Source organism: Tachypleus tridentatus, chromosome 8 (genome assembly GCF_004210375.1).
Source record: "Tachypleus tridentatus isolate NWPU-2018 chromosome 8, ASM421037v1, whole genome shotgun sequence".
Taxonomy (NCBI): domain Eukaryota; kingdom Metazoa; phylum Arthropoda; class Merostomata; order Xiphosura; family Limulidae; genus Tachypleus; species Tachypleus tridentatus.
The window spans coordinates 121,763,189-121,786,528 of NC_134832.1; the positions used below are offsets into that span (position 1 = coordinate 121,763,189).

The following is a 23,340-nucleotide window of genomic DNA, read 5'->3' on the forward strand; positions in this document are numbered from 1 at the left end:
CCTTTAAGCTGATAAAAGCGTGGGACGTTTGGTAAGAAAGAAGGTAGATATTGAAGGTGATAAAAGCTTGGGACGTTTGGCAAGAAAGGAGATTGACCTTTAAGGTGATAAAAGCGTGGAACGTTTGGTTAGAAAGTAGGTTCATCTTTAAGCTGATAAAAGCGTGGGACGATGATACAAAAATGAAACAATCAAAGGGACAGTTATTAAGTAGTAATATCTCAAGATTAAATCGGTGAAGTTTAAAAATATTCCATAACAAGACTGGTTATTTGTATTCTATTTGAAACTTCAGCAATGAACCAGAATTTGGTTATTTTATTTAATATTTTTATTAATTGATGTCTTTTAGAATTTATGCAAAGGATTATTTTATTAAAAGAATATAATTAAAACTGGTGTCCAATTTTACATGATGTAACATTTGACAATAATTTTATTTGGGTTAATCCAGTTGTATGGCGTGAATTTTTTAAAAGGTGTACGTGATTCTTAAACTTACACAATCTTTAAAAAATTAATGTATAATAGCAAAGCCTGTAGAAAAGGCGTTAGTAAAATGGATAAAAAATTATAAAACTACAGTCATCATTAAAATAGTTGCTACGAGCTTGTTGGACCAGTCGGAGGACAAAACACAGTTTTTGTAAGATGGTCCTGCAATGTATCTCTCATCACAACTTGTTTATTTTGTTTGTTTATTATAAAGCACAAAGCTACATAATGAGCTTTTGTTCGAAATTCGGTTGTTAGCATTATAAGCCATCAGAATTACTGCTGTGCCACTGGGAAGGAGGGTTCTTCCCAAAACAAAGTTATTCTAGATTAGTTATGCATCCATTTTTTGTTGTTGTTGTATGACTTGTACGTGGGTTGTTCATTAATATTTTATTTTTATCGTATTGACAGACTATATTCTACCATAAAACATGAAAAATTTTATGGATACAATGTTACACACAGCTCTTCTTAAATCGCAACGTAGAAATATTATTTGAAGGATAAACTATGTATTACATTTCCACTTAATGTAACATTATTTCTCCATGTTATTGTATCTATCTTCATAAAGCCTAGCTTCAGTAATACGCATTATCTACTTGTGTTCCTCTTCAAATTAAACAAGTACATGTGGCAAAATGAGGAAACCTTAGTTCATAACATAAACAGAAAACCTAACAGGGTTCCGTTCCTTGATGTGATAGTTACCAAGACTCATGACTCGTATACCACAGGTATTTGTAGGACACCTATGCACACTTGTGTGAAAATCACACTAGTAGTATAAAAACAGGTTTCGTAAACTGTCCCGTTTCCAGAATGAGTAACATCTGTAGTACCAAAGAAGCTGAAACAAAAACGATGGAAGAAAGACAATTCTCCTTAACAATGGAACTCCTGGCAGAGAAGATAAAAACGAATAATAAACAGTAAGAAAATTACAGGCTTTCAGCCATATACCCCTGTGTCAGAGGTCTCTGTCAAGCCATAGAGAATATGCAAACAATACAACAATATTTAGAAGCTACGATACAATGCGATCGCAGCTATTACACGACAACCACGTGTTGAACAATTGGAGAGAAAGAAATAACCTTTACAGCATCCCTTCATAATGGAAATACCAATGTATTGGATAACGAATAAGCCATAAAGAGTTAGACACTTAAGACTGTAATGTAAGCTATCTTTCATATCCCACCATGTCAAAGAAGGTTAAATTGGAAAAGTACTGAAGTAATATAAGTCATACATGAGATAAATAAAGGGAAAAAAAAGCTTTCTACACCAACCCAACTAACAAGTCATTTAGTCAACTTAGCATAGAAGTCAACAAAACTTGGTCGAAAACATTATACAATAATTGATTCAATATCTGACGAAGGAAACTCAAGTCACATGACTTGCATCATGGAGATCCATAACCGAATCCCAACATAACACTACTCTAAAGGTTAAAGAAGATTAGTAGGTGATAAACATGATAACAGTTTATTAGTGGTTAATATATAATTATTTTTTAAAAGTTTGTAACTAATAGTTAACCTTAAATTACTTCACCGGCTACTTATTACTATCAACTACAACAGCTTAGTATGTAGATCAGTTAGTTGGCAGTAGTGTCAATGAAATAGAAAAGAACGAACTTAGGTTTTAATGTCATTTGTCTTGAAATAGTAAAACCTGTACAGTTAATTAACTGCTTTGAATTATGCATAAAGATACACAATGGGGTATCTGTGCTTTGTCCACTACAGGTATCGAAACCCGGTTTATAGCATGTGTAAGTCTGCAGACTTACTGTGTCACTGGAGGCAAATTTGTATGGAAAATTAGCAATAAATATTACGTGCTATAATTAGCATGTAAAGTACTAATAGTTTAGATTTTAAATAGATCTTTTGAAAACTGTTTTGCAGACATTCATAAGGGAAAGTTTTCAATCTTTGTTTTCTACCTTTTCTCTTCAGCTAACACATGTAAGTTCACCACATGGCCACTTCTTTGCTGCGACACTGAAGTCCTTTCACGTAAAACCATTTATGATAAAAGATCACACAGACTTAAACGTTAAAATTCCACACCTGTGTATATGTCCAAGATATTAAACGTGTTTAGACTGTAAACAGGTTTAGATAACCAATTTCTTTAAAATCTAAACACTTTAAAATATTCAAACTGTTTAGATTTGAAAGAAGTTTTGATATTCAAGATATTTAACATTGGTAGATTATAAACAAGTTTATTTAAGATATTTAACATTGGTAGGTTAAAAAACAAGTTTATTTAAGATATTTAACATTGGTAGGTTAAAAAACAAGTTTATTTAAGATATTTAACATTGGTAGGTTAAAAAACAAGTTTATTTAAGATATTTAACATTGGTAGGTTAAAAAACAAGTTTATTTAAGATATTTAACATTGGTAGATTATAAACAAGTTTATTTAAGATATTTATTCTTGGTATATTATAAACAAGTTTATTTAAGATATTTAACATTTGTAGATTATAAACACGTTTCTTCAAGATATTTAACATTAGTAGATTATAGACTTACGCAGACATAGTGCGAAAAGTAGAAAAGATCTGTTTTTAGAATTAAGTTATTTCAGTAGTTGGCGTGTTATAGTATAGGTTATTAGGTGAGTAAGAAGACAAACAGCTAAGCCGCCGAAACTGTTGGACATTTTGTTAGTAAGAAAGCTTACACCTCAGTTGATCAGAATGTAAGATGTTTGTAAAGTAAGAAAGGATACACAGAATATGATCAAAATATAAGACGTTTCTTTAGTAAGAAATCATACACCTAATCTGATCAGAGTGTAAGACGTTTCTTTAGCGATGAAAATACAGGACTTTTGGCATATAGATTTAAGTTCGTTATAACAGAACCTTTCATAAATAAAATTTATAAAAATTGAGATGACGAGACTATTAGACGATAAAATATTAGAAAGGTTGACCACGTTTTATATTTTTAATATCGTCAGTTAAGTAAACAAGTGAAACTCAAATATGAAGTAGAGGTCTGATTTAGAAAAACATGAGTAGATGTATATGTCGTCAGAAAACAAATTGTTATTATTTATTTAGAAAAACATGAGTAGATGTAGGTGTCGTCAGAAAACAAATTGTTATTATTTATTTAGAAAAACATGAGTAGATGTAGGTGTCGTCAGAAAACAAATTGTAATTATTTATTTAGAAAAACATGAGTAGATGTAGGTGTCGTCAGAAAACAAATTGTAATTATTTATTTAGAAAAACATGAGTAGATGTAGGTGTCGTCAGAAAACAAATTGTTATTATTTATTTAGAAAAACATGAGTAGATGTAGGTGTCGTCAGAAAACAAATTGTAATTATTTATTTTTCGTAATAGTCTGAAGCTATACTTCCACTACTGTAATACAAGAACTACGAGGGCTGTTCAAAAAATACGCGGACTGTTTGAATTGCGCGGCTCCAGGTGGTTCCAGGGAAATCCGCTTGGTGTCGCAACGTTTGCACCGATCAGCTAATTACGACGCCATTTCCCGATTGCAGATATCTTTATTTGTATATTAGCTACGCGGTTTTAAGTGAAGTGCGATTTTTTCGTTTGGCGGATTTCAGAATGAATGACCTGAAGAAGCAACGACTTGCTGTGAAATTTTGTGTTAAACTTGGAAAATCTGCGACTGAAACTTTTGCTATGCTTAACACGGCTTACGGTGATGTTGCTATGAAGTGTACGGCATGTTTCAAGTGGCATGAACATTCTAAAGATGGTCGACAGTCCATTGAAGATGATGAGCGTCCTGGACGTCCTTCCACGTCAACTGACGACCCACACGTCGACAAAATCAACACCCTGGTGCGGGCAAATCGACGTCTGACTGTCAGGGAGCTTGCTGAAGAGTGTGGGATATCAGCTGGATCTTGTTACGAGATTTTGACCGAAAAATTGAAGATGCACCGCGTTGCTGCGAAATTCAGCCCTCACAACTCGTGAGCTTTTGGCCAAACACTCGATCACTGTTTTTCCCCATCCCCCCTACTCACCTGACCTTGCTCCTTGCGATTTTTTCTTGTTCCCCAAACTCAAAAAACCCTTGAAAGGAAGAAGATTTGAAACTATTCCCGAGATTAAGGCAAATGCGACGAATGGAGGACATTACAAAAGAAGCGTACCAGGACTGTTTGAACAAGTGGAAACACCGTTGGGATAAGTGTGTGCGTTGGGAAGGAGAGTACTTTGAAGGGGTCCCAGACCTGTAACTTCTAAATAAAGTACATTTTGTTTTATGGCGTCAGTCCGCGTATTTTTTGAACAGACCTCGTATCAGCAGCTGTTCAATTGTTACTGTAATTTCTAGTCCAGTTATACGCATGCGTAACTTTCAAGACAATATTTTGAAACAAAAAATGAATTGTTGTTAAGACTGAACTTTCAATCGTATAATTTAATAGGCCTGTCAAAGAACGTTAAAAGCTACGTCAATTGAAACTAAAACTATCAGAAAATGTATTGCTACATCCCTAGAAACTGTTAGAAAGATCAGTAAAACAACATAACAAATTAAGAACTGCACTACAGTATCGCTCAATTCACTAGAAACTGCATTACAATATTAACCGTGAAAAGTAGCTGTAAATAAAGTTATGTTGTAATTTATGGGGAAAGGGAAATGAAGATTCGTAAAAAAATATTAAAAACCACGATACATCTTTTTAAACCACCAAAAACTGATTTAAGTCATCTATACAGTCTTTCATAAACCATATTATAGTATCTCAACGAACTACCAGAAACTGATTTAATTTGTCAGTAGAGTCCTTCCTAAACCCAATTACAGCATCGCCACAAACCACCATAAATTGTTTCAAGTTAATAGTACAGTCTTAAAGAAAGCTAATTACATTGTTGCCCTAAACCACCAGAATCTGATTTAAGTCATCAGTAAGTCTTCAAGAAACGCAATTACAGCGTCGCAACAAACCTGCAGAAACTGTTTCATGTCGTGGGTACAATCTTAAAGAAATTCAATTACAACGTCGCCACAAACCACCATAAATTGTTTCAAGTTAAAGGACAGTCTTTAAGAAAGCTAATTACATCGTTGCCCTAAACCACCAGAATTTGATTTAAGTCACCAGTAAGTCTTCAAGAAACTCAATTACAGCGTCGCCACAAACCTGCAGAAACTGTTTCATTCGTACGTACAATCTTAAATAAATTCAATTACAACGTCGCCACAAACCACCGTAAATTGTTTCAAGTTAATAGTACAGCCTTTAAAAAAGCTAATTACATTGTTGCCCTAAACCACCAGAATCTGATTTTTTTGTTTGTTTGATTTTCGCACAAAGCTACTCGAGGGCTATCTGTGCTAGCCGTCCCTAATTTTGCAGTGTAAGACTAGAAGGAAGGCAGCTAGTCATCACCACCCACCGCCAACTCTTTGGCTACTCTTTTACCAACGAAAAGTTGGATTGACCGTCACATTATGACGCCCCCACGGCTGGGAGGGCGAGCATGTTTGGCGCGACTCGGGCGCGAACCCGCGATCCTCAGATTACGAAGCGCGCGCCTTAACGTGCTAGGCCATGTCGGGCCCGTTATCAGCCCAAACTAAACCAATACAAAGGAACACCTTTACGTCTATATTAATAAATACAATCCAACATTTAAGCACGCCCTCTACATTCCTTCACCCACTTACACAACCGCCTTCAAACATTGGGTCAGCTATCGGTCAGTTACCTCTTTCTTTCTTTGTGAACCTGACAATGACCGAAGAAGGTCGAAGCGTGCTCATTAGTTACTTCTAAAGTACATATGAAATCTAATTAGATTTGAAAATAATTATAGGCTGTTTTTATGTAAATACGGCTACAAATAGGTTATATATATATATATATCACATGCATAGTTATACATATATACAAGCACACACACATATATATCTGTTATAATACACTTTAATATATAACTGACTCATCATATAAGCCTCAACATCGAATTTTTTAATCAGTCACATTGCATTTAGGGATTTTTTCTGTAAAACAACTGAACAAATATAAACAAAACATCTATTTGCTTCTGTCAAATATAACTTCCACATGTAAAACACTGCTTGATACAATATTAGAAAGCAGAAACCTAAGCTTGTTGTTTATTGGATCTGGTGAGCGATTACGCTGCTTTTCATCCATTTACTCGTGCATCCAACATATATTGTAATTAAACATTGAATGAGGCTTGAGGCTCTCTATAAACTTTAGCGCTTGTGCCTATTGTAGACGATATGTTGACTTTTGAAACCTTTGCGAACTAATTCTGGATTTTAACGATAAAATACCTTCCTGAATTTCAACCAGTTAATATCTTGTTATCGTTAAGCACATTAAAACATCATTACGCGTTACCCGAACATTAGGATTTGACAAATAATGGCATTTTAATGTACTTTATAAACTAGAAACTTATGTATCTTGTGAAATTTGTGGCATTTTCACCATAAGCATATATATCAACAAATCATCACAAAATGTCTTTGTACTACACACTCTAACATACTGCCAAATAAGAAACCACCTTTCAGCTTGTTTTTCACGACTATACGATGACAGTGAAACGCATATAAGGATAGAAGCTTCCACTGTATAGTCTTCCTGGTTCATTTTGTTCTGGAAGTATGTGATATCGATAAACAATTCTAGAGTACATTCGTATTGGAAAAAAAAAATCGGAGTACATTTTTTTCTGGGTGTTTACTTAAGCGTAAATTTCACGTTATCGTAAACAGTTTAGAATTACGTCACAATATCCGTGTTTTATTTCTGATTTAATTGAGATTCTTAATGTGTAATTACATTTTTTACTCGAGTGTATAGTATTTTACTTTCTTTACTATTTCTTTCTATACTTTGAAATTCATTTTAAAGTCAGTACTTTGCCACTTCGTTTCCTATTGTTCCGATTTGAACTAGCCACGTGGTTGTACTAAAGACGATTTGTCACATTTACAGTTGTCAGTCCAGACTGTCTTTGTCGTCTCTTTGCTCCGTGGGTGTTGGTGAATACCAGTCTGGTTTTCTCTGGAGCACCTGATCCAGCTTTCTGTATTTCTTATTTTAATCCACGTTGTGTCGAGCATGGTGTTCGGTTTCTATTTTTCTGTTCAGTTAAATTGTTTCAAGGATTTTGCTTTTTTTTTCTTGTCAAGCTTTGAGCAAATTGCAGTTTAGGCTCGAATAGAGAATAATTTTTGTTTCTCGTGAAATAGAATTTGCACCCATTCGTAATCTTCCACAACACTTCTTTATGCTCGTGTACAAGATAAAGATTTCTTATGACATACCACATGCTCGCGAGTCTTTGTATTTTGGCTTACTGACTCTACCTTTGAATATAAGCTAAAATAAAATAAAAAAACAATACAGTGGACTCAGTCCCAAAAGCAGTATCACAGAAACGAGTATACTCGAACTTCAGAAAGTCGTAAAATATATTGGTTTGGCTTGTTTTGAATTTCGCGCAAAGTTACACGAGGGCTATCTGCGCTAGCCGTCCATAATTTAGCAACGTAAAACAAGAGGTGAGGCAGTTAGTCATTACCACCCACTGCCAACTCGTGGGATACTCTTTTACTAACGAATAGTTGGATTGACTGTCACGTTATAATGCCCCCACGGCTGAAAAGGCGAGCATGTTTGGTGTGACGGGAATTCGAACCCGCGGCATTCCGATTACGAGTCGAGTGCCTTAACCAAATGGCAGTAATATATATTGACCAGCATAAGCTATAAGTGGTTATATCATATATCTTCAATTACATACAAAAATAAACAATGATATTACCAATATTCCAGTTAACTTCCATTTACTACTGCTAGAGTTTCTTGTGTATTTTACGTATAAAATGAATAATTTCACCCACTCAAAGTCAGGTCTTTGAACAGCAAAATGATAAGATTACTAAATATGGTGTCAGTTCCCGTCACCCATAATAAATGATAAGATTACTAAATATGGTGCATGGGTGTCAGTTCCCGTCATCCATAATAAATGATAAGATTACAAATTTGGTGTAAATTCCCGTCACCCATAATAAATGATAAGATAACTAAATATGGTGTCAGTTCCCGTCACCCATAATAAATGATAAGTAAACAACTTGGTAATTTGAGAGTTAAACCTTAACCTTTGCTTCTAATAGTTTGTTGTTGTTTTCCAAACACAGTCCATGTCAATGTGTGTGTGTAAGGCTTTAAGTATGTATCATCCAGTAAATGCTCTGATGATGTCGTCGGTAAACAATCGCGTGCAAGAAGTATAAGCACGTGTTGGAAATAAATGTAGAAAACTAAAAAAAATATTAATGCATTACTAAGTCATGTAGTGTTAACATCGTTCTAATTTACATTACGGACATTTCTATATATATTAATATATATGTGTGTCATATTTGAATTTTGTGAATTACGTCTACGATTTTGTATAGGTCATACAGTTGTCTTAAGTTATTTTACAAAACATTTATAAACCACTGAAAGTAATCTAATTACAGTGACAGTGACTAATTCTGTCAGTTGATTACTGTGGAACATTTGATACCAGCTGTATTTCTATTCGTCAAGAAACCAGTAATGCAGGAAGTAACGTATGCTCAGTTTGGTAGATATTTCAACACCAGGTGAATCTAGATGTGAACTTCTTGAGTTAGAAACAAAACTTATATGATTATGAGTATTTAGTTATAACAAAATGTTTTTTCAAATATCAATTTATGTTTTCAGTTTTCATGACGGACTATATATATATATATATATATATTACCAAACGTATGGACTGTAAATAGTTTACATTTTTTAATTTGAATGCCACTATTTTACAAAGAACCCAACAATCAGACAGACACACCCAAAACCTGAATCTTTCCGAATGTAGAAATGATGACCAGAGGAAGGTCAGTTAGACAGTAGAACACACTTTTTAGATGAGTATATTTGACCCAACAGTAAAATAAGACCACAACTAAAACTACAAAACGTATTCATTGAGATACTATGGATTCAAACTTAGTATCAGCTGTTGCGTACTGCATTACTCTAACCACTAAATCACGTCGGTTCGCAATCCATGAGATATACAATCTTTTGAAATTACACAACGTTACTGTAAATTATCAATATATAAATACAATAACAGTGGTTAATTGTATGAACACCATATTTCAGAGACTTCTATTAACATTATATTTATTTATACTCCAATTTATGCTACATAAAATATAATTTTTCAACAAAACACTTGCCTGCTGTCGAGCACGTTTGACGTCACGACTGTCAGATGAGGTGTGACTGCGTAAAATCATTCGATGTGGATGGCGGGAAGGAGAGTGAGTTTCATGGCTGATACTGACGCGTGATTCCACGTGTCTTAACTTCTGGTTGCTTAAAAAAACAGATTTAATATATGATCTAAATATTACGTTGATATTCAAGTTCAAGATTCTATCGAGTTTTCATATTCCAACAGTAAGAGGCAGCAATGATATTTGTGCTTTCATTTTGATTTCTTTAAGGTGTTTATCTCTTAATATGTAATTGTAAAAGAGTCGCTAAACTTTCATTGTGAGACTCAAGAATACTTATGGGATGTTACTTCAGCTGCTTATTTTTGTTTTCTTCTTTTGTTTAATAATGTTACTTATATTTATTTAAAATATAATTTAATTATTCAGAAATGAAAAAATGTTAATATTAAGTAAAAGATGGATATAAAAATAGATTATATATAGATATATATAGAAATGTCACATTTATTAAAAAATATATGTAATGCATTACTATTAGAATTGTTTTCTTTAGCAGTTTACCTGCTTTGATTTGTCAGTTCATCCATAGTTTTTGTACTTATCCACAACTCAACGATCACCCAAGTGTAGCAAATGATCATTAAAACTGATGGTAGGCTAAAGAGTGTTACCAAACGGTAAATAGCCACAGCTAATCCTCTCCAATCTTTCTGTTCTTTGCAAGAAAACAGTGTAATGGTGATCTCATAATTGGTCATGGTTGTTTCTTCAGTGCTCTGTGTCAGTAACAATAAATACCAGTTAGAACGATCCAACAGTTGGGCCACGAAGAAACACTGCTAAGTAATTAGAAGCAAATACAAGAAACGTGATACAAAGTTATTTGAATACCGCCATCGAGAAAAATGGTTACATATTTAACGTGAAAACATAGAATATTATTTCTATTAATGGTTTAAACACAATAACAAATTCACCAGCAAAATGTCAATATGTAAATTATGGTATCTTTTTACTTTCAAAGGAAATATGTTTTGACTAAAACAAATACATTTTAAAAAGTCTTTAACTTGGTATTTTCTTCTAGGAAAAAACATTATATATCCTGATTCATTGTAATATAGGAAAAATTATTTTATTTGATTTTAATTTTTAAAATGCAGTGCCGATAATTCCTTAAGTTAACAATAAAGTTTTTATTGTACGTATAAAAGTTATTAAGGTTTTTAGATAACAACAACAGAAAAAAAAAGACAAATCGAATTTTTCGTTCATTTTTGCGTTACGTTAAGCCTAAATGTATTAGTAAACTTCTATTTATTTAGGTCTAATGAGGTGTAATTGATATATTGGCTTTGTAGAAAGTGATGTATGAAGATATCATAAAATCCAGACATCTATATCTCATCAATACACTCACCAATCTATTGAATAGAAGAGTCTTTGTCTGGGGCTATAGCAATATTAGTTGGGCAATTAAATTAATAACTGAGTTTTTATTTTACAAAAAGCTCTATATGCGTTTTAGCGTTTACATTTATAAATGTTTGCTACTGGCAGCTTTTGTCAAGTGATGGAGACTGGATGTGAATTTTCAAATACTCTTGCTCTTATAGTAAGTAGTTTAGATGTGGTTTTAGAAGAGTACTTGATCTGTCTCTTACTATTTCTTCGGCCTTGGCGTGGCCAGATAGTTAGAGCGCTGGACTCGCAATCAGAGGATCACAGATTCCGTCCCAGTACCACTAAAAATGCTCGCCCTTTCAACCGTGGGGACGTTATAACGTGACAGTCAATCCCACTATTCATTGGTAAAAGAGTGGCCCAAGAGTTGATTATTGGTGGTGATGACTAGCTGCCTTCCCTCTAGTCTTACACTGCTAAATTATGGACTGCTAGCGCAGATAGCCCTCGAGTAGCTTTGTGCGAAATTCAAAAAACAAACAAATATACTACCTCTTTACTTTAAGAAGCTCTTCCTTGTGGTTCTAGAATTACGAAAGATATAATAAAACTCTCTCTTGACTTCGTTATTAAAAAAACGACATTTGGTATCCAAATCCAGAGAAATTCATCTCTACTCAAGTTACCTTACTAGCAATTACTGGAAGCGATAACAGCAGAGATACAATCCACACCACGACCACTAACTGCTTACAGTTCCCCATGGTGCAAAGAGAGCGAGACTTTATGGGAAATACGATGACCACAAACCTGTAAAAGGTGAGTAAAAAATGGATTAACAATGAAAAAAGAATCAGCTTCTTTCTTATTGATGAAAAACAAAACTTGTTGTTTAATGAATTGAAAAGGTAAATAGAATCAACCACTTCAAAAATCACAAACAGGTTTAGTGGATAAACAAATGCATAACAACTACTTTTATAGAACGTCATGAAAACGTTAGGTTTAATGGATTAATTAGAAATACAAAATCGACTATTTTCGTATAATTTAATAAAATATGGATTGTTCAAGATAATTTACGAGACTTTTAAATTTGCCTAAACATTATTAAAAAGTAATGTGTATGAGCCTTGTAGGATTTTTAGGGAACAAAAAGAAATTTATGAAACATAGAAAATAAGACAAGGAAAGAAATATGTCAGTAATACTTTTTTTATTTAGGATAGTTATGAAGTTGCTAGTTTTAATTTAAAGAATATAAAAGTAACATTTCCATCAAAGTGGATATCCACTGCTCATTACTGAAATTGTAACACTGAAAAAAATTATGAAAACTAAAATTGAGATTCATAGAAAAAACTTAGTAGCTTCCCTTAAAAACAAGTAACTAAAGCTGTAAATGATATATGAACTATAACAAATGCGGTAACTTGAAGTTTAATTACTTTGTATCCTAAATGTTATATGAAATATAACGAATACGGTAAGATAAAACTTTAAATGTTTTACGAAATATAACGAATACGGTAAGATAAAGCTTTAAATGTTATATGAAATATAACGAAAACGGCAACATTAAGTTTGCCTACTTTTGCATTAAACCCCTGATTTTAGCGTTGTAAATCCGGAGTTAATGGCAATCTAACGGTTTTATTGAAAACCAGTACTTTCACTTTGTGGAATGATCACATTCGTCGGTTAACTTAATAATGAGTCATATATATACATACATACAGATCTAACTTTTGCGCTTTCTTATTGGTGCAATTAACCCTTCCTGTAAATTATATTTATGTAATTTTAATTTTGCACTAAAATTCTTTATTCGTCCTGTGAGATTAGATACTCCACATTTATCACTTATTTAGTTTGCTTGATTTAAGTTACTTTCTACCTCCAGAATAAACGATTAGGAGGTGTACAAGCATAAAATAATTTGGCCTAATGGATTTTATTTTACTTATGTATGTAAAGTTAAACAATTTAGGGAAGTTGGATTCGCATTTTGTACAAAATGGTCTGATTCCATAGGGATCAATTTTTTCAGAGTAGTAGGCTGTTAATTTAATGTCAAATCTACGGAAGTAACACTAATTCGAGAAATCTAATAACATTTACATGCATGTTTTAACCCTAGAAAATTAAGTTATGTGCATCTTTCAAAGTTGCTGTTTTATTTAAAATTACTAATTTGAAAAGAAATGGCAGGAAAACTGCTCTTTATGTTTAACTTTTTTTTTCTTTTTTTGAAAAGTTTAAGAATCCAGTTTTCACACAGTTAAGTGAAACGCCGACCTAATGCACATAAGTCACTTAAAAGTCTCAAAACAGATTTTTAATGTTAAAATTGCCATTACTTTAAGCTTTAGAGAATATTATGAAATATTGCAAAAAGAATACTTAAATGTAATACTTTTTCTTTTAGCACGTATTTATCTATATAATGTTACTTATAATATAAATCTAATTCTCAACGTGCGACTAAATATACTAACATACAGTTTTATAACCCCACTTTTGACTGAAATTTAGGCGTAGGAGAGTTATTATTTAAGGATATTTAAACAACCATCAATAAAGTATGAAATATAAAGTAAGTGTTGACAGCTTTGTGAACATACCGTTGGCGAGTAAGCATTTTGGTATACAGACTTAATGATCGATAAAGTGTTACGTACTATTATTTATCCAGGCTGAGTCTTCGATTATTATGTTACGTGCACTACGTATTAAGATTTCAAATAGCCAAAAATTTGAATTTGGAAGTTTATTATATGTCGATATTTATTAAATGTTTGATACTTGCTATACACACAATTTTCTTTCTCAAGCAAAATATATTTTAATATACAAACAGCAGTACAATTTATAATAACGGTTATCATAAATAATGGTTTATACAGAAGAGTTTTAGAAACTTACAAACAATACAGAGTCTTATATCTGGTCAGGAACAAAATATTTAATCGACAGTTCACAGAGAGCGAATTAGTTCTTTGTTGATACACAGGTACACCTCTCTTGATGGCTTGAAGCATATTTAACATTTTCAACTAATGTCCTCGAAGAAATACTAAGGTCCGAAGTTAATTCTCTGAAGTTGAACAGTTGGTAAGGTTCGAAATCTGTAAACGTGCTTAGTCCAATATCTGTAGTTTCCTGATTAATAAGTTTTTTCACAATTATAACTTACGAGGGTTACAGTATGCTAACTGTAGCGACCGAATGATATTCTGTTGCTGTCTCTTGGCTTGATTTTTAATCATTAGGTGAAATATATAGTGTTGGTTCTTACTCTCGAGAATCTTTTACAAATTTAGAGAATAGGCGGGACTTGCACAATGTACATTTAACAATATCATTTACATATGTCTATAAAAACATATTAAACTGAAATAAACATAGGTATTAAAAGTAATATTATATCCATTATACTTGAAACATTCCAAATTTTTGTCTGCCATTATACTTGAAACAATCAAAATTTTTGTCTGAAACTCAATACTTGTAATTGCTGCAAGTGTTGTTTTATTATTGTACTTAAAGCTACTTTTGTCCTTATTTTATGTAACCTCTACTACTGCATAATGGCATACTAATTAGTTCCATCACAAAATATTCAACCACAGTTAAACACACATACATATGGGAAATACCCAACTTGCTGTTCACTCGAAAAAGTTCCAATAGCATTACTTATATCAGGACAATTAAATGTAATAGATCATCATGATCCACGCCCGAAGGATAAATCATTTGTTACTGATTCAAGTCTACCTCGATAGTCAGAATGAAAAATATTTGAGATAAGGTTTCTGTTATAACATTAACCAATACGTAATATACTAAAGTAATCATTTTTCGTTAAAATGAGGAATTTCTTACAACCAACTGTTATAACTGGAAACACTATAGAAAGATTATATACATTATAGTAAATCCATTAAAAGCTAAGCGTATGTACAGCTGTGGAAATATGTGTTATCATAAAAGTACAAAATAATATTTAAGCGGTAACAAGCAATTTACTTTAATTATAATTTTACGCTCCTTGTTTGGTAATACTCAACAATATGCATCGTCCCTGATAGCAACAAAATTACTATCTGATTGTTCTTAGGCCTACTATGGTATTTTATACTGAATGCTAAATATTCATGTTGAGCAGTTAAAGAGGTTTGTTTTATTCTTTATTTGTTTGATAACTTCTGTAAAATAACGGTAAAATTGTTTAATTCAGAAATGTTATGATACTGCGTTACGTTTACGTATTTAGGCTTAATGCTTAAATTAGACTACAAATAGGCCTACTATTATTAACGTTATAAAGTCAGTGTTATGAAGATTTAAGTAGTGATTAAATGTAAACTAATAAATATTTTTGATATATATATTAACACATACATTACCTACTTTGCCTTAAAACATAAAGAAAAATAAAAGTTTATTGTTATCAAATATCTTTTATTCATTCGACAGTTGAAAGAGTTGAAATTCTTTAGTGGCGTTCAAAAAGTTTTAAATGGGGAATAAATGTTAATTAATAAATATTATTTTGGTATTTTAACACGTATATTATCTACTTGGCCTTAAAACATAAAGAAAGTAAACGTTTATTACTACCAAATATATTTTATCCTTTGTATAGCTAAAAGTATTAAAAATTTGTATCGAAGTGTCTGCACTATGCTCTCCACTTTCTGACTTAGAACACAACGAAAAGTCTTAACAGTGTAATTTAAGTCTCTTTTAGAGTGCACATGTACTTTTGTTCACAATAACATTTCATTTTTCTGCGTAGTTTATAATAAAAATGTGCTAATTAAAGAATTACTTCAAAACTGATAAAATAAGTGAATGGTAGTCCCATTTTGGAACACAGTCAAATTCATTTTAGGTAAGTTCTATAACGTTCGTTAATCATTCAACAATGGCTTTCATGTTATGTTTTGTTTAGCTACAAAAGCACAATGTGATATTATTGTCAGTGTATGTACTGAAAGTGTAAAATTAAGTGTTCGTGTAGCGAAACTGGAAATATATTGGTTGGTTTGTTAATTTAGTGTCTCTGTTGATTCAAAATTTGTCTGATACACATTTTAAAGACACAGGATTGGCTGAAAAGTAGGTTTTAAAAATTATATTTTCGGCAAGTAGATATGTTAGTTGTTGTTTTCCTTTCAGTTTGCTATGGTTAATGATTACTAATTTTGCACGTTCCCTCGAAAAGATGAGGAATTGAAGTTTTGTAATTCCCTCACTTGGGAGCCTCCGCTCTTTCTTCTGTGTGTAGTTAGTTTACGCAACAAACATGTCTGTCGTAGAATAACATTATACGTTCATTTATTTACAATATCAAGTACTAAACTACAGTACAAAAAATGTTCTAGTGGTAACTTGTCTCTATCGCATATAAATCATACATAATAAAGCTTAACTAATGTTAGTCCTAAGAATAAAATGGATTTGAACATTTCGGTGCCTACGATTAGAATTATTTTGCATTAATATGAAATTGAAAGTCCTGATACATCAGCTTAATACCTGGCAAGCATTTGACTCCTATTAAGCTAGTTAACAGTAAATATAATTGATCGTAGTTTAGGCTTAAGCTCCTATATTTAAAGAAGTAATATTACAATACAAATACTAATTCGACCGCAAACGTTTCTGCGGGTGTGTGCTAGTTTTCATCACTGTTTGAAATCTTATAATCTTATCTGACTATGATCTTCTCTGAGCCTGGGCGTAGTATGTACAAACAAATATAATAAGGACCTCTACCATGTTTGTGCATCAGATCACATGCCCCCCACTAGTACAGCGATATGTCTACGGATTTACAACGCTAAAATCAGGGGTTCGATTCCACTCGGTGGGCTCAGCAGATAGCCCGATGTGGCTTAGCTATAAGAAAACACACACAGGCCTTTTTTGGCTCGGTATGGCCGTGCATGTTTGGCGCGACGGGGATGCGAACCCGCGACCCTCAGATTACGAGTCGCACGCCTTAACACGCCTTTTACCAACGAATAGTGGCCCGAGAGTTGGCGGTGGGTAGTGATGACTAGCTGCCTTCCCTCTAGTCTTACACTACTAAATTAGGGACGGCTAGCACAGATAGCCCTCGAGTAGCTTTGTGCGAAATTCAAAAACAATCAAATCACATGTTGTGGCTTCAAACAATATGGTTCTTAAAGAAACATCTTTATCCCATTGTATAATAGTAAACCTCATATAAGATTGGACATTGTTAAATTTTTACTGATGACATATCTCAGTGAAAATATCTTTAAATTATACGATACATCATTATTATCGGAAAATAACATCGTAATTCTGAATATAGCACTCAGTGTTTTCTTGTTATTTTAATAGAATATCGGCTAAGGTATATGGGGAGAAAATTGTAACAAGAAACTTGCCGAGGTTATAGTTGAAACTACTCTATGCCAATACGTTAGCTCTTTACAAAAATTGTTAAATGGGACTTGTTTGTTAGGATTTATACCATATTATTATGGTAATACTTATTCATAGCAACGACGGTATCACCCTCAACTTCTCTAATGATGTTGCTTTTCCTTTATACTTTATTTTAAGGCCAAGAATTCATGACGATTTAGGTTAGGATTAGAATTTTTGATGTTTAATAGTGATTAGTACCTCATTAAAAATTCACTAAACTCGTAGTTTTTGAGACGTCTAGAAATCTCATGGGCAAGTTATGGGATAGTTGTTTTTTATAACTGTTATTTTTCTAAATAGCTGTTTCTTTTACTGCAGTTTTAGGGGAAATAATTTCAAGACTAGCTAGCTTTTATCTTCACAGATAGGAGGTTTTTAGGAGAAATTTTCGTGTAAGAGTAATACACTCCATGTGACGTTAGGGGGTGAAACAGGAAGAAACCTTAAATAGCTACTTACAGAACGTACACGTAGATCATTCATTGTTTTTTTAACATTCTAATAATTGTGGGAAGTGTTTGATAATACAGACTGTCTGTTTGTTTGTTTGTTTTTCAATTTCGCGCAAAGTTACTCGAAGGCTATCTGCGCTAACCGTTCCTAATTTAGCAGTGTAAGACTAGAGGGAAGGCAGCTAGTCATCACCACTCATCGCCAACTCTTGGGCTACTCTTTTGCCAACGAATAGTGAGATTGACCGTCACCATATAACGCCCCCACGGCTGGGAAGGCGAGCATGTTTGGTGCGACCGGGATTCGAACCCGCGACCCTCGGATTACGAGTCGAACGCCTTAACACGCTTGGCCATGCCGGGCCTACAGACTGTCGAAACGTAAATGAGTCTGATGTCAGAAAAAAAAACAAAACATAAACATAATTACAACGTTAGAAAAGTCAAAGAAACTTCAATAACTCATGCTGAACCCAACACTTTGATATCTCTTTATAACCACAGTGGTTTAGCGGTAAGTCTTCAGGATTTCGACGCTAGACGTCGGGTATTTTTACTCGTAGCGGGCAGAGCAAAGATCTAGTAGGTTTGCCCTAAACAACAAACAACTACCTAAATCCGTTACAGGTTTTTAAGAAAATGTGTTTAGCCTAAGTGAATAAATAAGTCTTGCCAAACGCACTGTGCAATATAACTATGTCAGTCATAAATTCGTTCACTTTTACACTTGTAAACGCTTAATTAATTTAGAGAAGCGTAATGTTTCTTCCTTTTCTGTTTTTGTCCAAACTTAAGAATATTATGTCATTTTACGACTTCTGATTTTACACCGTTGTCGAAATTTTGAAATAGTTATTGCTTATATTATTTTAGGTTTTATGCTCTGTTTTGTTGATAAAATAATATATTACATCGACTTCTGTATGTTTTTTGTTTATTTTTTAATTACTTTATGCTATTTACTGAACTTCATTCATGTTCTTTCACTTCTAATGGGTTTCATTCACGTATAACCTTAGACCGTAGCTGAATAAATTATGTAATTATTTATTCATTTTAATCTTAATGGTGTTCCCCAAATATAACTAGCTCATTGATGTAAGGGAACACATAGCTCATTAAGCCTAACTAGTGTGCTCTAGCCCATTAAGCCTAACTAGTGTGCTCTAGCCCATAGACACAGAAATTTTCAGCGTTCCTGTATGAAATCGATTACGGTTTTCTATTGTGATTTTTTTTAAAGACATCAAGTGAGGATTCGAGATACTGTCAAATAGAATCGGAGCGTGGACTCGGTATGTCAGTGTCTAGCGACACCTCTAGTTTTTATTATTCGGTGTTATTTCAATGGTTTCTAAACAACTGCATAACTTTGCATTTCATCTGTCTGATTGACATGCTAAATGCAGCGTATTGTAATACCTTACAATAACAGTCTGTTGTTGTATTTGTACTCGGTTTGTTTTTGTTAGAATTTATATCGTATTGCTATGGTTACACCCATTGTGTTTTTATTTTGTAGATAAAATGAACATTTCATTGTCTTTTGTGTTATTTATTTCTTTGCTTTACAACAAATAGATTTCTGCTAGTTACTGATGATTATTGCAAATATAACCAAATTCTTTGTTTAAAAAATATTCGATTCCATTATTTCTTTAATCCAACTACTTATACTTTCACTATTCGCTGAAGTATATGGAAGGTTTGTTTTGTTTGTTTTAGAATTTCGGGCAAAGATACTCCAAGGCTATCTGCACTAGCCGTCCCTAATTTAGCAGTATAAGACTAGAGGGAAGGCAGCTAGTCATCACCACCCACCGCCGACTCTTGGGCTACTCTTTTACCAACGAATAGTGAGATTGACCATCACATTATAATGCCCCCACGGCTGAAAAGGCGAGCATGTTTGGTGTGACGGGGATTTAAACCCGCCACCCTCAGATTACGAGTAGAACGTCTTAACCCACCTGACCATGCCGGGCCTATATGGAAGGTATCAAAATATTTAGTTTTATATTTATTCTTATGGAAATGGTTTGACTGAAATTTAAAGGACTATCGGTGATATAAATGTTACTTGTATTTCATGCTTGGAGACTTTATGTAGTTGTTACATGAAACAATTAAATCACTTCAAGCACGTGACACAAAAATGTGGTTAAAATATATTGTAATATTTTTATTTCAGTAAAATTACCTAACTACTAAAACACTTCCATAGGAAAAAAAAGAAGAAACGAGTGCTTTGATGATGTTACTTAGTTCAGCTAAGTAAACCCCCATAATTAGAATATTTCCAGTACCACAACTATAGATACAAATAGTGTGGTAATCTTTACTTTATATAAATTATACTGAGTAACTGAAACATTTTCAATATTACAACTACATAGGCAGATTCAGCAATACATTGTGAAACACATTGAATAGACAAAACATAAAATAAAGCCTTGTGATTTTTTCAGCTATCTTACATATAATAATTAAAGCCCTTTTAGCAGTTGATCCCGATACAAAACAACAACACTTGTTTTTTTCTTTGTCGAATTTCGAGCAAAACAGCTCGAGAGCTATCTGTGCTAGCAGTCCCTAATTATGAAGTGGTAAAATCGAGTAGAGACAGCTATTCAACATCGCTTACCGCTAACTCTTGGGCTAATCTTATCAACAAATAATGTGATTGGTCTTTACATTATATCACTCCCTTAGTTTGTACCTTTAGACCCTTCACGAGAGGGGGAATGATATAGATAGCCAGTGTTCGTATGTAACCCTCCCGTGTTATGTCTTTGAGAGCCCCTACATCTTCTCCTGCCCCCCAGTGGCACAGCGGCATGTCTGCGGATCTGTACTGCTAAAAACCTGGTTTCGATACCCATGGTGAGAAGAGCACAGACAGCCCTTTGTGTAGCATTGTGCTTAATAATAAACAAAGAAGAACACCTTCTCCGTTCGTTGAGCCCCCCAGGGGTTCAGCGGTATGTCTGCGGAGTTACAACGCTAAAAACCGGGTTTCAATACCCGTGGTGGACAGAGCACAGATAGCCCATTGAGTAGCTTTGTGCTTAATTCAAAAACAACCACAACCGTTCATTGAATGGTAGTTACAGTGTTCATTATAAAAAAAAAGTGTTAAGCCATAAAAGGTGTGTATAAAAAATATGCTATTCGTCCTGACTTATTAAAAACCTGTAAGTTTGCGAGAGAATATAACATTAAAATGTTTCAAATTAGCAACAGTTTAATGAATTTAAAATCAGAGTAGTCAGGATTAGGGTTTGATTGTGCTGATTTATTTGAAAGAGACATTGATGAGGTTTGACTCCATTCCCTCTCATTGATTCTGACTCTTCAGAAGTAGGACAAGCATTTTATATACCAGAGAACAAAGTTACAGGTTATTCTGTATCGGATACAAGTCTGTAGAACTCTAAGATGTAAACGTCACGTAATGGGTTAATACGTCGTTGAAGTATAGGCAGCCATGAAACTTAAAGAAGTATTCCATTCAAATTCGATGTGAAATAAATGGACTCTCGTCAAAAGTCACTTATCAGAATTTTGGAAGTATATTATCATTACTATTATCCTTCGAGGAAGAATTTAGTTCAACTGAGCCTGTGAAACGCCTTAATACAATAGTTTCAATATCATGTCTACATAAGTTTTTATAAGCAAACCGACTTCATGGAAACATGATAAGATGTATATGCAGATTTATATTCATACTGCTATGGTGTGGGTAGATGAAAAATGTGCCTGCATGAATAATGGAATCAACCATAATGAATCAGACCTTTCATTTTTCATCCAGGCACAAGCTCGTGATTCGTTTTCAGAGATATATATATAAAACCTCGACACGTCTGTGAATACTATAGACGCTCAAAGTTGCTTCTGCTTTCAATATTTTTAACCTGATTCTAGAAGCTCAATTTTGCTGCTGCTATCAATATTTTTAACCTGATTATAGACGCTCAGTGTTGCTGCAACTATTAGTATTCTCGGGCTGATTGTAGACGCTCAAAGTGGTAGTTACTATCAATATTTTTAATCTGATTACAGACGCTCAGTGTTGCTACTGTTATTAATATTTTTAACCTGATTATATGATCTCAATGTCGTTACTACTGTCAATATTTTTAACTTGTTTATAGATGCTCAAAGATGTTGTTACTATAAATATTCTTGGCCTGATTATAGAAGTTCAATGTTGTTGCAACTATAAATATTCTTAATTTGATAATAGACGCTCAGTTTTGATGGTGTTATCAATATTTTTAACTTGGTTATAGAAGTTCAATGTTGCTGCTGCTATTAATATTCCTAGCCTGATTATAGAAGCTCAGTGTTGTTGTTTTTATCAATATTCTTACCCCGGTAATGAACGCTCAATGTTGCTGCTGCTATCAACATTGTTGGCTTGATTATAGAGGCTCAATGTTGTTGACATTATCAATATTGTTAACTTGATTATAGACGGTCAATGTTGCTGCTGCTATCAGTATTCTTGGCCTGATTATATAAGCTCAATGTTATCGCTACTATCAATATTCTTAATCTAAGTATAGACGTTCAATGTTGCTTCTGCTATCAATATTCTCAGCCTTATTATGGACGCTCAATGTTGCTGCTGTTATTAATATTCTTGACCTGATTATGGACGTTCAATGTTGTTGCTGCTTTCAATATTCTTAATTTGATTGTAGAATACAATTTTGCTGCTGCTATAAATACTTTTGGCCTGATTATAGAAGTTCAATGTTGCTGCTGCTATCAATATTCTTGGCCTGATTATAGACGCTCGGTATTGCTGCTGCTACTAATACTTTTGAACTCGACAAATATAAAAAGAAGGTGTGCGATCTACTATGACAGTGAAATAGAGCTCTTCGATCTTAAGCTGAGTTGATAATGTATGTTCCTTTCGTTTTGATTAACGTTAATTTCAAGGGTCTTCATAGCAGTTTTGAATCCATTGACAGAGGACTGGTGATTTATGACATATTACATAAATAGCAGCTATTTTGTGGTGTGACTAACTTTCCTGACTTGGTACGTGCAGGGCCCGGCATGGCCAAGCGCGTAAGGCGTGCGACTCGTAATCCGAGGGTCGCGGGTTCGCGCCCGCGTCGCGCTAAACATGCTCGCCTTCCCAGCCGTGGGGGCGTATAATGTGACGGTCAATCCCACTATTCGTTGGT

At 33.6% G+C, this 23,340-nt stretch overlaps 1 protein-coding gene across 1 annotated transcript in view; it reads right to left on the reverse strand.

Moving 5' to 3' along the window:
- LOC143223996 (galanin receptor 2a-like) overlaps window positions 1-23,340 on the reverse strand; it is a 35,134-nt gene that overhangs the window by 5,302 nt on the left and 6,492 nt on the right. The window contains exons 2-4 of the mRNA XM_076452462.1: window positions 11,897-12,020; window positions 10,368-10,582; window positions 9,804-9,942 (exon numbers count right to left, since the gene is read on the reverse strand). Of these exons, the coding sequence (XP_076308577.1) occupies window positions 9,804-9,942; window positions 10,368-10,582; window positions 11,897-12,020 (478 nt within the window). The remainder of the gene's footprint in view (window positions 1-9,803; window positions 9,943-10,367; window positions 10,583-11,896; window positions 12,021-23,340) is intronic.